This window comes from Chenopodium album, chromosome 9, assembly GCF_948465745.1.
Source record: "Chenopodium album chromosome 9, dcCheAlbu1.1, whole genome shotgun sequence".
In the NCBI taxonomy this organism is placed as follows: Eukaryota; Viridiplantae; Streptophyta; class Magnoliopsida; order Caryophyllales; family Amaranthaceae; genus Chenopodium; species Chenopodium album.
The window spans coordinates 53,329,345-53,345,957 of NC_137842.1; the positions used below are offsets into that span (position 1 = coordinate 53,329,345).

Genomic DNA, 16,613 nt, shown 5'->3' on the forward strand with positions numbered 1-16,613 from the left:
GGTGACGCTTTTCTATGACCAAGTTTTCATACATTTTCTTTTTAACATTTTGGCAATGCTTTTTCCTGTCCATATTTTCTAATTTGGGGACGCTTTTTCTTGTCCAATTTTTTTTAATAAAATGTCTAGAATACCAAAATAAAATATTTCATTCACTAATAATTATTTCTAATATATTAATATTACAAACAAAAAAAAATAATACATATACAACAAATTTATGCCAAATTTTTTTTATTACATATAAATATATTATAGCATATGTACAATATCTCATTGTAATGGGTTTTCTATTACAACAAGTACAAATCCAACTTATGCTTTATTCATAACTAGTTGTAGTGGAACAAATTCGGAATCACTAATTGAAATCTTTAAATAGCACAATTCTCTCATGTCCCAGCTGCTTTGCCATCTGCACACCCATTCTAGCCGTTGCCACCTCAGCTTGTTCAACACCCCACCGAGCCTTCAACCTTCTAACAGCCGCAGCCACAACGCACCGTGCATCATCCTTTAACACCACGCCCAATCGAATCTGGTTTCTTGCAGCCATATTAGCATCAGAATTTATTCTGATCGCACCTGAAGATGACAGCCTCCAATCACAAAAAAAACAAATTAAATACCAAAAACAAATTATTAGAGGTGGACCAACTTTGATAGCATCTACTTTAAGTGGAAAGAATTAAATAAGAGGCAAACCTTCCAACATGATGAGAATATATATGGTGCATTAACGATGTAATAAGTATCAGTGTTCTCTGGATAGTTCAAGTAGTCGTCAATAAAATTATGACCAATCTATCCATCAAATCTCATCTTAACTAACTCACCTTTTTGCCTTTATATTGTCCAATATAATCAATCCCATTCAGCCAATGACTATGAAATCCATCCGCAGTCATCTCAGCTCGAGAATAATAAAACTGATACCCCACATCAATTCCTATACATTCCACAAACAACATAATCCAGTTAGTCTCAGGACTGAGATAATAAGAAATTCATTTTGCTCGGGTTACAAGCACCAACCAGAAAGAAAACCAATTGTCTTCTCAGGAAACAATATTTCATTCTTCTCTCTCATCTGTTTCCAACACATTGTAAGCAAGTCAACAGTGAATGTAAGTACAACTTGTAATGATTTCACGGCAGGAAGAGTCTAGAAAATGCATGGACAACAATCATATGTGCTTCACAACAACAACACCACAATATATTTTGCAATGTATGAGTGATAAAGCAACAACTACATTGTCGATGTGACATCAGTTTAGACGTAAAAGCATGTATAGTAAAAAATATTACAGACAAGACTGAAGGCACATTGATATACGTAATAAAAAAAAATTATAGTATAGATGAGTATAACAGTATGAGCCAAAAGGTCTAACATCTATCTGTAGATTGATACAGCATCAAAGAATCTCAATTCCATTTATAAGTATTATTCACATATTACAGGATTTAATTCTGACACGTGAAGGAGCTAAGACCTGAGCCAGTAATCTACATAGTATTCCCAATTGACACGGAATTAAGTTACAAAGTATTACAAGATGGGAAGGAACAAGGGAATGATACTTTTCGGCAAAAACAGCCTGGCAGAAAACCCGATCCGTCTCTTATTGATATGAAAAGCCAAATTATTAGTCTTCTCTAGCTCCGATCATTTCACAATTTTCTCCACTACATAACTTACAGGGTATTAATGGGACAATGAAATAATTGAGTAGAGAAACATTAATGGTTTAAAAAGATACCTTTATTTGATTAAGGGCGGATAATTTTAAGCCAGTCATATCAAGCACCTTGATGCCGCTACTAATCAATCGTCCACACTTCTGTGACGCCATTGGCTGCAAAACACAAATAAAAAAGTTCTTTAAATATAGAAAAACACATATATGTTCCACATGAATACACCCATACAAGCATCTACAACACGGTCTCTGTATTCATTCATTTGGATGTGATTGCACGTAGTAGTGGACCTATAAAAAGAAATGTGATGCAAATAAGAAATAATTATAGTATTATATACAAGAGTAACAAAGTATAGAAGTTAAAAGCGAAGAGATTCTTTTAGGGCAAGCAATATGTTTTGAACAATCACAACATTACACCATTTTTGGCCAAATATACAAGATTTTTCCATACCATTCCATGTATGCAGCATGCCATGGAAAGAAACATAGAACCTATCCAAGAATACCTAATCTTACAATCAATCATCAGTAATTTAGAACATTTTAGTGAAGCTGCAAAGAAGTAAACTGTCGGACTGCCCGCGAAACATCTTGTGCTTTTGATCTCAGTGACTAATAACTCAGTTCAACAATATCAGTGACTCTACCAAGGCAAATAGATCCAGAACATTAAAATAGCCAAAATTAAAGCAGTCTAATGAAGCTGCACAAAAGACCGTAGCCCATGGGACATCTTGATCGCAGTTCAATTATTTAATTAAGTGTCGAAATTCGATTCTTTTTTTAATTTTTTTCTTTGCATTTATCGTAATCAATAGTTGACACTGCAAGAGAAAAGATACATATAAAGCAACTCAATCCCCTAATTATCATTCAACACACTTTCTAAATGGTAAAAAGGGCCAAAAAGTGATTAAATTACGGATGCTTTGTCATATGTACTATGCCTCACACCGACAGCAATAACAGGCATACCCTGATCAACACAGAAACCACCTTTAGTTGAAATAATACAATTGTAATTCTGTATTGAGAAGTACTAGAAGCCAAATGCACCCAGAGGATATAGATGAAGGTAGTTTACCTTTTTTTAGTAGCCTAAAAGTCTTACAAGCTGAGAGTCACGCACTTTTCAATACATATCCGCAGGAACTATTGGTTTCTAGGCAAATGAAATTACTGGATTAGAATGTTAGATCATACATACAGGCTCTTTATGATAATCCACCCCATATATAAAGACTCAAACTTCCTAAAAGACATTATTGAATAGTGAATTAGTGATACAAAAGAGAAATTTTAAGAAATCACAAAAAAAAAAATGAAAGAAGAGAGAAGGAAGTCAAGAGACATGCAAATCCAATAGTAAATTCAGAGCAACAGATTGATTTTGAACCTTATTAATTAATATTTAAATTTAGATATCCATTTTCAAATACCAGATTTGAATAATTGGATTTTGATTCAAACAGAAAAAAATGAGTTTAGGGTTAATAACAAACCTAATTTCATGTAAAGAAAGCGAATACTGAAACAGATGAAGCAAATCAAGAATAAAAAAACTACCAATCTGCACCAACTCAGCCGATTAAACACTATCTAAACCCAAAATCACACAAATGTAAACAAGAATAAACAAAAAAATCTCTAATTTAAAAAAATATACGAAGTATAAATTGAAGAATAAAATCACCTAACTCTCCAATACCCCAGACTTCTGCAAAATCAGCAATAGATCGAAGGTCTCGCCATGGATCTCAACTTCGTAACTCCAAGGTTTTTCACTAATCCTTCTACACAAAATAATCGAGCAATTTGGGGATCTAAGAGTTTATTAGTAAAATCCAAGTAATGAAAAGGAGTGATCTACTTTTTAGTAGTCAACTCTCTAAGTAGTAATCTGTGATATATAGGAAAGGAGGGAAGTAGAGAAGGGAAGGCCTTTTAATGTTTAGAATTTGGGAGGAGTTTGGTAACCTCAAGTTACCCATGAGATTGATAGCCAAAAGTTATTCATTATCATTGTAATCCCTTAACTACTTTCAACCAAACACCATCAACCTTTCCTTTAAATATTGATTCAATTATCTAAATTAATATCCAAGTTAAAACAACACATAGGTTGTCGACACCATTTAGAGTAGAGTTGTTGGCTTCGACCATTAAGAATCGAGTTTCATATAGAATGTCTCCTCCATAATTACCCATTATCTGAGTCATCCACGATAGCTTGAACCTGAATACACACATAAAACACATCCCCTTACACGCATAAAATATACAATTACTAAATCAACAAACTTTCAAGCTCTCTCTACAAGCAATAATTGAATTGAATATGAACAAATCGAGTTGTATATCTATAAAGTAAATTTGTATTGAATTAAGAAAACCGAATCTAGTAATATCGAATAGATCAACAAAAAACCAAAAAAGAGAATTATGGAGAAAACAAACAAGAGCTAAATAATATACCCAAGAGAAAGATGGTAGAGAAGAGCCTAGACAACAGCAAAAATAAAACACTCAAACCAGTCATATCAAAGTCAGAACTTTTTATACAAAATAAGAATTATGATCATGAACTGATTCACAAACGAGCCAAGATAGACAAATATCCTTCATTATTATCTGTTTTTATAATAAAGAATCTAAATTATCACAAAATAGACTGACATTCATGATATTTCATATAGATAAGCGCTAAGACAAGGCCCTCACAAAATTGTTTCAGCAAACACCTCTAGCAAAATATCTTACGATTCTGTTGAAAAGGGAAAATCTCAGAGTTAATAACTAAACACCCACCAGATCGAGAAAATAAAAATGGAATATCTCCTATAGTAGTTAAGTTACAAAGAATACAAAAACAAAGGATCAGACTAATCAGCTAAACCCAGAACAATTATGAGACAACTAAAATAATAAATTTAGAGTTCTGATCTCATTCATCATCTCTCAGTTGTACACATTACAGTCATTTGGACTACACGAAATGAGTGCAAAAATGTAACAAGTATTAGACTGAAACAAGATAGCTAGAAACCATAGACTAATGAGGCTTTGTTTGTGAATACTAATGAACTAGCATCAGTTATAATTAAAGCAATCAAATTTGTAATGTGTTCCTTCATTAATGCCCATGTATTTAATTTTGACCATCACTCTACTCATTAGGCAAAGAAAATTATACAAGATCAGGAGAAAGAAAAAAAAAAAAAAAAAAAAAAAAAAAAAAAAAAAAAAAAAAAAAAAACCCTATTAGCAATTAACAACTTATCAGAAAACATAACTTTAGAAACATAGATATGTAATGGACCCTAATTTGGGGTTTCCATGTTGTTGTACAAGAGAAGGGGGAAGGTTTAGGGGCAGAAAAGGCCAAGCATATCAAGCCTCCAAAAGTCTCTAGGAGATAGTAGGAGTAGCCTAAAGTTATCAACGAACCTTGTAAGCAATCTGGTGTTATATATCAATCAAAATACTCAAGCTTTATCTCTCAAACCACTTTGTTCATTGATACAAAGTATTATTAACTAAAAATCCTAGTCTATTACAAGTACAAATATTGCATCAGCTTCTTCTTCCAATAAGTTTATATTGGAATGTATAGCGAATGCACAACACACACTTTCATAAAGCATTCCATTTCCTATGTTGCTAGATGTATCAGACATCCTAATTAAGTCATCCAAAGTTCTATAATTCGTTGCAACTAAAATTAAACTAAGTTCATGAACAATTGAACAATAAAATTCTATAGAATGATCAAAACAGTAACAAAAAAAAAGAATAGAACTTACCTTGGTTTAAGTCGACTACAGAAATTCTCCCAAAGAGAGCCAAAATATCTTGAATTGAGGAGCATAAACCCTAAATTGCTTTGAGTTGTGTGACATAAATATTTTGCAATTAAGGAACCTTAAGTTCAAAAATGAAACACAAAAATCAGTAATTGTATAATTCGTGCAAAAATTAACAAGAAAAAAGTAAAATTCACCAGATCTAGAGACTAAATGCAAGAGAATCGAGTTTAAACCCTAACTACTATATAGGCCGACAAATTGAATCGATTTTTTGTGCTTATTGGTCGAATTTGCTAGAATTTTTTGTATAAATTTTGCTGGGAATCACTGTAAATTGAAGAAATTAACAAGGACAAACAATTAGATTAAATTTCTTTGAAGTGCTGAGATCTAAGAGAGAGAGAGAGAGGGTTTCTTATGCGTGTCAGTGTATGGGTACAAGGATATTTCTGATTTTTTTTTTTAATGTTCATTATAGACCGTATTTAGGTTGCCTTGAGTCACGTGCTGAAATTGGCGACGCCTTTTCTTGTCAAGAAGATAATTCGACACATAAAAGCGTCGAAAAAATGCGGAAATATATTTTTCCACTGACTCCCCACTCACTGTGTCGAGCAAATAGCGTCTAAAAACCAAGGGATTTGTAGTAGTGTTGGCACGAGCGAATCCATTTCCCTAAGGGGTTAGTATGACCCAATTTTAATAATTTGCTACTAGGGTGTCGTCTTTTGTTTGGCCGCCGGCCGGCCGGCCACCAATTAAAAGCCGCGAAGGTGGTCGATCTTAAGCATGGTCATAGAAGGGGAGGAGAGAGAAAGAAATAGTGGTCATGAGAATGGAGGAGAGAAGGAAATAATGTCATGTGAGGGGGAGGAGAGAGAAAGAAATAGTGGTCATGAGAATGGAGGAGAGAAGGAAATAATGTCATGTGAGGGGGAGGAGAAAGAAAAATTGGTGATATAAACATGTTTTGGTTAATATAAGATATTTAATTGGGTTTGCCTCGTTTAGAGAGCCACAAGTAGGGGCGGAGGTATGTAAGGGGCCGGTGGAAGCCCGGCCTCCCCGGTCCATCATGGCAACCTAGTTTTTTTAATTGTTGGCACCCATAAGTTTTATGGATAAATGTAAATGTTAGCTCAAATAAAAGCAAAGTTGGGCTGCTTAAATTAGTTTGTTTGAGGAGGAAATGATAATGTTTTGTTGGCATTAGAGCTACTCATTTGCAGGTTTGGGCCGGACACGGGCCGGACCAAATCCTATAATTTTGTCCAACGGGCTTGATTTGCAAGTCCAAGCCCTTTTTAGCGGGCTTAATATGTTGTCCATACCCGCCCTCATAAACGGGTCGGGCTTGCCCACTGGCTAATGGGCCTTATGACTTTTGTTATTTTCGGTGGATTTATTTCTTAAAAATTTACAACCTATAATTATTGATGGTTTAAAATCTTAAAATATAAAGAGTATGTATGATATGAACTATGAAGTAATGAAAAGATGAAGATGTTAGATTTAGGGGTATTTTTGTTTATGTTATGGAGAGAGATAAATGACAATCAAATATATTAAGAGTCTTCTAGATACCTAGTAACTACTACTTCGTAGTATCGTATATAATTTGTACTTAATTATATATATAATTAAGGTCGGACGGGCCGCCCTGGAATATAGTTACCATTGTCCATGCCCGCCCATTTCAAAAAACGGGTCGGGCTTAGCCCGTCCATTAATTTATTTGTTTTTAATAAAGGTGTCCAAGCCCAAATTTTAACGGGCCAGGCCTAGCGGGTCGGACTGTCCATGAATAGCTCTAGTTGGCATGATATCAAGGGATCAATACTTCATCTATAGTTTATTCGGTTTAAATAGTTATCGATTCGATTCGGTTTCGGTTTATTCTTGAGCGGTTTTAATTTGCTTCGGGTTGTAAACAGTCCGGGAAGTAAACGGTTTGACGCAGACGGGTTGCAGTTTGTTAACGGTTCGGTGTAAACGGTTTTTATCCCGGCCGGTTCAAATAGTTTCGGGTTGGAAACGGTTTTGGGTTTGAAACAGTTCGGTTCTTTTTCGGTTCAGTTTATAACTAGTTCGGTTCTTTTTCGGTTCAGTTTATAAATTGGTTCGATTCTTTTTCGGTTCAGTTTATAACTGGTTCGGTTCTTTTTCGGTTCAGTTTATGGCAGGAAGATATTTTATACTATAATAATAATTTGGCAGGAAGATATTTTATACTATGATAATATATTTTCAATAAATATTAACTTGGCAGGAAGAATTTTGTACTATGATAATTAAATTTCATTTAAAATACCTTTTAACTTGATTTTAATATTCTTTTTAGAGTAAGCAGTTTGTAGCCGATTCGTTTATAAGCGGTCCGGTTCATAAACGATTCGATTTGCAAGCGGATCGGTTTATAAACAGTTCGGTTTATATACATTTCGGTGCAAACAGGTCACGGGTTGTTAAGGTTCGGTGTAAACGGTTTTTATCCCGGTTCAAACGGTTTTGGGTTGAAAGCGGTTTCGGGTTAGAAACAGTTCTGTTATTTTTCAGTTTGGTTTGATTTCAGTTCGGTTTAGAACTGGTTCGGTTCATTAACGGGTTCGGTTCTTATACGGTGTAACGTTATTCGAATCGGTTCGATTTCGGGTTCATTCACATATGATTCGGATCAGTTTTCAGTTTCAAAAAAATGATTTTTAATTAGTTCGGTTCTCATTTGGGTCAGTTGGTTTCGGACAGTTAAACGGTTTCGGTTTGAAATTTGACAGCACTAGTAAATACATATCGGGACGGTTTTAACAACAGCATTTGAAACAATCTTACAACTAGAGCTGCCCAAATAATTCACAAGCTTATCAAGACTAATTGTAATATTATTGGGAGGAATGGACATGTGTAATGAGGCCAATCAGGCCACAAACCCACCTATACCGGGCTTCCGTGTGTTTATTGTTTAGCATAGAGCATAGTGGTCCTGGCCCAGCACTTTGGACTTTCCTATTGTTTAGGTGCATGAAATCTTGAATTTTCTCGCACCAATGCACCATATATTAGTTGAATAAAATTCTAAAGATGAATCTTCCTCGATCGATATTGGAACGATAGCTTTTAAAACGAATCACTCTTAGCCAAGTCAAGATATGATCGTGAATTATCACTATCCTGAAGTTCAATAGTTTTCCATTACCTAAAAAAAAAAAAACTATCAATCAACGAATCAACCTATAGTCATACAGTAACGGGCACGGTAATGTGGATGTAATTGAAGATTACAAAACAATCACACCCACACCTACACCCGCAAAAGCATGCATCGTACCATAAGGAGTTTCACGCTTGCCAATGCATTACTTTGGCTATTAATATCTTTAATTATACTTTTTTAAAAATTATAAAAAGTTGATATTTGAAAAGTAGATTTCGAGACAAATGTAACTAGATCCCACATGACTAAGTTTTTCCTAGTGGATAAATCACAAAAGATGGTCAAAGAAGATTAAGGAATAGTGTAAAAGTCCTTATTGTGAAATAAAAGAAAAACGGAGGAAGTATATTCTATCACTCTCACCTAAATCGAGCCTGTGTTGGTCATGCACACGCATGCACGGTAACTAGAGGAAGACGTCTAGTCTTAATTAAGGTTTACAAGAGGGATATAACTAGAGAAAGACAAAGGGAGTGTATAACTATCAATTACTTAATCAGATCAATTACAATATACTAGTCATAGTAATTAATCTCACAATAATATACTATTCTTATAACTACTTATAAACTTACAATGCATGGTTAGTAGCTAAAATGATAACAAGTTGTAAACGTTTCGAGTTAAATGGGTCATGGATGGTTTAAAAGGGCCAACTTTAGACGAGTTTTATCGGACGAGACAGTGTTGATTTTAAAATAGGTCAAGTCACTAATAGATTTGATGGAAAATAGGCAATCTAGAAGACGACGGCGTATTTCTTAGACATGGAGTTTTTTTTTAAATTTAATTCTCATTTTCCAATATCAAAAGGTTGTTTGCATTGTAACATTACAAAGTTCAGCTTGTAATATTTCTTTTCGATTTTATTGATGTTGTGCATTCAGTATTGTTCCAATGTTCATATAAAAAATGATCTCACAACTTCAAAAATAGAATTATGTACAAAAATTATCTCACAATATCATTAATAAAATTATATGCCCAATTATACCTACCATGTAAATTTGTTTAACAATAAATACATATATCATTTATGAAATAACTACTCCTTCAAAGTTAAATATGCTAATGTCCTTATTGGTCATTTTGCATACTCAAACAGCTTTAAGTAATCAGCTATTTACCAAACACTTTTATACAATCAGCTAACACAATAAGTTAGTCAAATCAGTTAATAAAATCAGCTAGTCAAAATCAGCTAAATTAATCAGCTTCAGCTTTCAGCTTTCTCTCAAACAGGGCTATTGATATGTTCGGTTTCAATTTCGAGTTAATTTTCAATTTCAAACAATCACTTTCTAAGTTGTTTATTTATGGCAGTTTTGGGTTGATAGGACTAAGAGACCAATTATATGATTTATACTAAAAATCAACAATTCTATTGTAAATATAATTAGTTCCTCTGTTTTTTATTAGTTGACACTGTTTGACTTTTACACTATTCACACACTACACTTTGACTTGATTTTATGATTTATAGATACGAAAAATATAGTCATGCGGGATGTTGTTTAAATCGAATCGATGTTATATTTTATTAATATCATCTTTTTATAATTTTATTTTGGTTATATTAGAGATATTAATCGTTAAAAACATGCATTGGCAAGCGTGATAATAGAAACGGTATCAACTAATAAAAAAAGGAGGAAGTATATAATTAACCAACAAGAGTTGGCTCAAATGGTAACAGTTTGATGTCGCTGGTTTCGAGTTCGAGCCTCACCGAATGCAAAAAACTCTAGTTGAAATATTCACCTATTATAAGTCAGGTGGTGTGCAACACTGGTCGAATCCAAATGTAGTCAAAACTAAAATCTAATTAATCCGGTGGGGCAAACTCAAAAATTGTCATTGACTGCCGTGGGAGTAATTTAGACGGTATGTCATGTCAAAAGTGTAAAGGGTCGATTAGAATTAACTCTAGCTTTAGTCTTTAAAAAGGAACTTTTGCCCTTGATAATATAATTAGTGACCAAGTATATTTTGCCATTTAGACATTATTATAAGGTTTTTTTTTTTTTTTTTAAATTATGGAAATTTTGTCAACAACTACCAATTATAGCCTCTGTTTTGAAAACAACTACCTTTTAATTTTTTTTTTTTTTAAAACAACTACCACAAAAATTTTAAAAGTTAGAGTAGCACTACCACATTAGTATTTCCGGCTAGAATCTCCGGTGATAGGGGCCCACTTTTCACCTTTCCCTCCAATATGAGTTTCTCTCTCCTCTCTATATAACTGTTTATATAGGTGAAAAGTGGGCCCCTTTCACTGGAGATTCTAGCCAGAAATACTAATGTGGTAGTGCTACTCTAGCTTTTAAAATTTTTGTGGTAGTTGTTTTTAAAAAAAAATTAAAAAAATAGTTGTTTTCAAAACAGAAGCTATAACCGGTAGTTGTTGACAAAATTTCCTAAAATTATTAACAATATAGGGAAGTGATTAAGATTGCCGAATTTCAAGCAAAATATAGCCATGCAATAATTTCAATGGATTTAAATACAAGTATCTTCTACTTTTTCTCATAGAAATGGTAGTGAAAAGTGATATACTAGTAGTAGAGCATCGAATTCGAAGCTCAACTTAAATTCTCACACAAATCAAGAAAAGAATATGGGAAAGAACGAAATGTCATCTGATCAAAATGTACACTCTCTATCCGATCCAGTATATTAGCCGTCATTTTGGCCAACTATTTTTGATCCCAAATATTCTCGTACTTTGTATACTTTTTGTACAATTATAAGTTTACATTACTCTTTCTATAGTAAATTAATACTCTCAATTTATTCTTGGAAAACTATTAATACAACTCTAATAAGGATGGACTACATTCATTTCTGAATACACCTGGTTATTGGGCGGGTCGGGTCAGGGTCGGTGTGGGTCGGTTACGGGTCAAGGTCAAAGAGGGTCACATTTTATAGGATCAATATAGGATCGGGATAATGCGGGCCGCGGGTCGATAATGGGCGGACCTACAAAATATCAATTAAAATAAATATTGGACAAAGCCATTATTAAATACATATGAATACAAATTAATCTATATAATTACTTTTACATTATGTATTTTCTTTATCAACTAAATTGGAAAAACATGTTGGCCCTATATTGACCCTACCCAATAAGAGTCTTATCCATTAAAAGCCCTATAAGCTTGACCCTGACCCTATTATCATTGGGCTACCCTGTCCAATAACCACCTCTATTTCTGAATAATGGTTATGTGTATCATTTTAGACGTTTTTCTTTATTGATTAAGTTTAAATTATTTCCACGTTAAAATAATTTGGTTTAACAAATTTTCTCTCATACACATCTATTTCTAATGTAACTCGTAACTTTTCTCCAAGTTTTTAAGCAATTATTTTTATTAACAAATTATTGCTTTTCACTATTTTTTACTGCATGAAATCACCAAAGGTAACAATATTTAGGTACGGACATAGTTGATATTAGCAATGTTGATATGTTTAATTTTAAACTTCTTTAAAATTTCTTTTTACTTGCACAGATGGAATAGAGTCCTAAAATTTAGGAAATTTTGTGAAAAACTACCTATTATACTTCAGAATTTGCGAGAAATTACCTATTAAAAAAAATGTTGTAATTGACTACCTAATTTTCGAAAAATGTTGTAATTTACTACCTTACGCCGGATTATGAAGGAGTTTGACCAAAGTTCTCCGGTGTTGACTTGGTCACGTGACCATCACGTGACACTTAATGACCCTTTTCTTTCACAAGTGTCACGTGACCAAGTCAATGCCGGAGAATTTTGGTCAAACTCCTTCATAATCCGGCGTAAAGGTAGTAAATTACAACATTTTAAAAAATTTAGGTAGTCAATTACAACATTTTTTTTAATAGGTAGTTTTTCACAAAATTTCCTAAAATTTATTACCAACTTTGTATATATACAAGCAGGTTAAGGGTTGTATTATATACATCAGAATAGTTTATTCTTTAATAGGCACCAATTTAAAGTTGGTTCAATTAAATAAATAAGTTTCAAAATTAATGCATTCCCTCGTTGACTTTTAATGCATCCTTCATTAAAGAGATTCAATAGCCTCATATAATTTCCGAGCTATAAAGATTTTTGTAAAATCTTAGAGCTGAAAGTTCTAATAAATATTACACGTAGTACATGCTTCCAAACCATGACAAAATAATCTTGTCAGAATACAATTTGAACAATTATTTAAGGAAAACGAAATTTTCCAACAACAAAAAATTAAAATAATTAATTTTTATATAAGAACAACTACTAAATAATTATTCATCAATATATATGAGTTAAATGACACAAATAATTCACATTCTTTCAATGAATAATTATAAAATATGATATTTTCCTAACAAACAAATTACTCCCCTTCACACAAAATAAAATAACAAATTAATTTAATAAGAGAAAAACAATGAAAAATTGACAAGATATAATAGGGCCTTCCAATAACAGCTTTCACGTGAATTAATTTTAGCAAAAAACAATATGTAATAAAACCATAAATTGCCGACAATCCATTAAACAGACAAAAAGGGCTAACAATTGTTTCCAGGAAACATACGCGTCTTTGCATTCTGTCTTTTACTACTATACTATACTAAAATACACAATTTCTTTCGCTTTCTCTAATTTAATTCCCTGCGTTTTTTTCTTCCATTTTATTTGTCATGAATTATAAACCGTTCCCTTCAAAATTCCCTTAAACTATTATTGGGTTGAAGTCCCTTTTGTTACCATCACCTATTATCTTCAACCCCAAAAAAAATATTTAAAAAAGAAAAAAAGTTGAACCCGTAATATAATATGGACGAGCGTATATCTAGTTATGTGAAGGTACATTTAATAATACTTATACATTCGCTCAATTCAACTCATCAATCCCAATGATACATGACTAGGGGACTGGGGACATACAGTACACCCGAATGTATAATAATAATAAAAAAAATTGTATATATGTATATAAAATAATACTTGTAGAAAAGAATCACGGAAATTATAATGCTTGAGATATGCTTTAAGCTGCCATCTATATATGATCATGAAATAAAGTTTTTTTTCTCCAGCTGTGCTTGTTATATATAGAGTTTCCATATAAAGCTATTTTCTCTACATTTATAATATAGAAACTACTTCAATGTTCCTAGTAAGTTGAAGAGTGTAATTAATAACCTTTCCAAATTTAATAAAATTAGTAATCTATCTAGCTTTATTAATATATGATGGGTTCATTATCAATGTACTTCATAGCTAGAATATCTTTTCTATGGCTACTTATATGTGCCAACATTATCAATGCTCAACTTACGCCGAATTTCTACGCAAGAAGTTGCCCGAAGCTTCACAACATTGTACGTACTACAATGGCTCTAGCGGTTGCTAGAGAACCGCGTATTGGTGCCTCTATTCTTCGCTTGTTCTTCCATGATTGCTTCGTAAATGTGAGTATTATACCCTTCGATACATGTATTGTATATATGACGATATTTTATCTCATGAAAATAAATACGAGTAACAAATTTTGATATTGGTCACACATTTTATCATGAACCATTTATGTATTTATACAAATTACAATAATATTGGTTGTTGGTTATAAATTTTAGGGTTGTGACGGGTCGGTGTTACTAGAAGATACGCCAGCTTTCAAAGGAGAGAAGAATGCCTATGCAAATCAAAATTCATTGAAGGGTTTTAAATTGATTGATATAATCAAAAAGAATGTGGAAGCTAAATGTAAGAATACAGTTTCTTGTTCTGACATTCTTGCTCTTGCTGCACGAGATGGAGTTGTTTTGGTAAGTAATTTTGATTGCTACTTGACTCATTTGTCAACCATTTTTAACATTCCGATTTAGTTGTCATATTGTCGGTTCACCGATAACAAATAATTTGATGATAAGACTTGTCAATACAAAATTTGTTGATAAGATGTGTTGACATGACTAATTGATTGATTTGATTCATTCTTTTTGTTTCCCCATCACATCATCCAAGTGGTTTATATGAACTTTCAAATTTTTTATTTCCTCCTTAACTTATTTTAGGATACTCCATAATTTATTTTTGAAGGACTCCATAAGCTAAGTGGTTAACTTTTTTTTTTTTTTATTCATAAATGTTTTTTAATTTAAGTAATAAGAAATAGTCTAATCTTTTTTTATTTATTTTTTTTTAAAGAAGATATAGTCTAATATTAATACTCTGTGTACAACATTTTGGACAATTTGGAATTTTAATAAGTTAGCAGAAAAATTAAGATTTACTTTATAAAGACTGACCAAAGTTGAGGTTTTATAAAACATTTATTTCTATATAAGGCAAAAAGATAATCTAATATTTCTGCCATTTAAAAAAATAAAACATTTATTTCTATATAAGGCAATAAAATTAGGTAGTAGAATTAATATTGGAGTACTTTCATTACAAAAAATGATACTTGTATTATTGTATATAGCGTCCTGTGACTCGTGTCGTTCTTACATAACACTTACAAAGAGATAAGTGGAAAAAATATTTATATGCATTAGTATATGATATATAATATTCGTTATGCTGATTTTACGTAATATTTATGAATTCATACATTCCAAAATTAATGTCAATTTACGAAGTATATTAATGATTAGATGCAACTTATTATTGTGCATATCATTACTTAATATATATTTTTATTTTTATTTAAACAAACTTAATACAATAAATATTTTTATATGCAATTGAATATAATTATTTTTGAAATTGTAAATATAGTTGGGTGGTCCTAGATGGAAGGTACCACTAGGAAGGAGAGACGCAAGATTTGCAAGCTTTAGCGCAGCAAATGCCAACCTTCCACCACCAACAGCCAACCTTGCAACCCTTATCTCCATGTTTGCCTCCAAGAACCTAACCGCCCGCGACATGACCGCCCTAAGCGGGGCCCACACCATCGGCATGGCACGGTGCTCATCGTACAGGTCCCATATCTACAACGAGGCCAACACAATCAATGCCGGCTTTGTCGCAGCCAGGATGAGCACATGTCCATCCGTAGGAGGGGATGATAATTTAGCCCCTCTTGACATGAACTCCCCGAACCATTTCGACAATAGCTATTTTCGGAACCTCATGGCTAGGCAAGGGCTACTACATTCTGACCAGGAGTTGTTCAATGGTGGATCACAAGATGCTTGGGTTAGGCTTTATGCTAAGAGTAACTATGCTTTGGCTCAGGATTTTACTGCTGCTATGATTAAAATGGGGAATATTAGTCCACTTACTGGATTTAATGGTGAGATTAGGAAGCATTGTAGGTTTGTTAATTGATAATAATTCATTATCATATTGAGTTGATTTGTATCATTGTATGTATGTATATGATAGGCTCGCTCATTGAAGAACAAATGTATGTTAGCTAAACATGCATATTTTTTTGTTTGTTATTATTTTATAAGAATTGATTCTTCACCCTCGATTTCATGTTGATCATAAACTAGGGTGAGCACGTAATTTGAGGAATTGAGGGGAAAAGTGTAGTTAGTTTCACAATTAAGCAATGTATGTACGTAGTATGTATGAACTGATCCCTATGTTTTCTTCTAAATGCATTATTTTGACGGGAATATTTACTGGATAAAATTTAACAAAATATTTTTAGTTGTGAAAATAAAAGAGGCTGGATTTTTTTTTATTTTTATTTTTTTGATGGGGAAAGAGGCTAAAGTTAGTAAAGAGACATTATCGCGAATCCAATAACAAGTATTGGGCGTGGACTGCCGCACGCATAATTACGTGCGACAAACTTGTCTGATATGTTTTAATTGTGACTAATATGGTTTTTGTGTTGGTTATATTCCTTTTGTTTGCTGATATATTTTTT

The 16,613-nt window shown here is 32.7% G+C and overlaps 1 protein-coding gene and 1 long non-coding RNA gene across 2 annotated transcripts; one reads left to right on the forward strand and one right to left on the reverse strand.

Annotated features, from left to right (window-relative positions):
• Window positions 1–3,412: 3,412 nt before the first annotated feature.
• On the reverse strand, window positions 3,413–5,541 carry LOC145559872 (uncharacterized). The gene is made up of 3 exons (XR_014093012.1): window positions 5,516–5,541; window positions 3,917–3,948; window positions 3,413–3,505 (listed from the first exon to the last, which is right to left on the reverse strand). It is a non-coding gene; the product is annotated as an uncharacterized LOC145559872 (long non-coding RNA).
• Window positions 5,542–13,509: 7,968 nt separating this feature from the next.
• LOC145558568 (peroxidase P7-like) lies at window positions 13,510–16,286 on the forward strand. The gene is made up of 3 exons (XM_081619847.1): window positions 13,510–14,193; window positions 14,359–14,550; window positions 15,506–16,286. The coding sequence occupies exons 1-3, from the start codon at window positions 13,972–13,974 to the stop codon at window positions 16,058–16,060; spliced, it is 969 nt and encodes a 322-aa protein (XP_081475973.1). The 5' UTR covers window positions 13,510–13,971; the 3' UTR covers window positions 16,061–16,286.
• The last annotated feature ends 327 nt before the right edge of the window (window positions 16,287–16,613 follow it).

What these genes read in the sequence shown, in the direction of transcription:
- LOC145558568 (XM_081619847.1), top strand. Translation starts at nt 13,972, where the DNA reads ATGATGGGTTCATTATCAATGTACTTCATAGCTAGAATATCTTTTCTA. An exon ending in TCCATGATTGCTTCGTAAAT is followed by an intron (nt 14,194 to 14,358) that starts GTGAGTATTATA and finishes TATAAATTTTAG; the next exon opens with GGTTGTGACGGGTCGGTGTT. An exon ending in CACGAGATGGAGTTGTTTTG is followed by an intron (nt 14,551 to 15,505) that starts GTAAGTAATTTT and finishes TTGTAAATATAG; the next exon opens with TTGGGTGGTCCTAGATGGAA.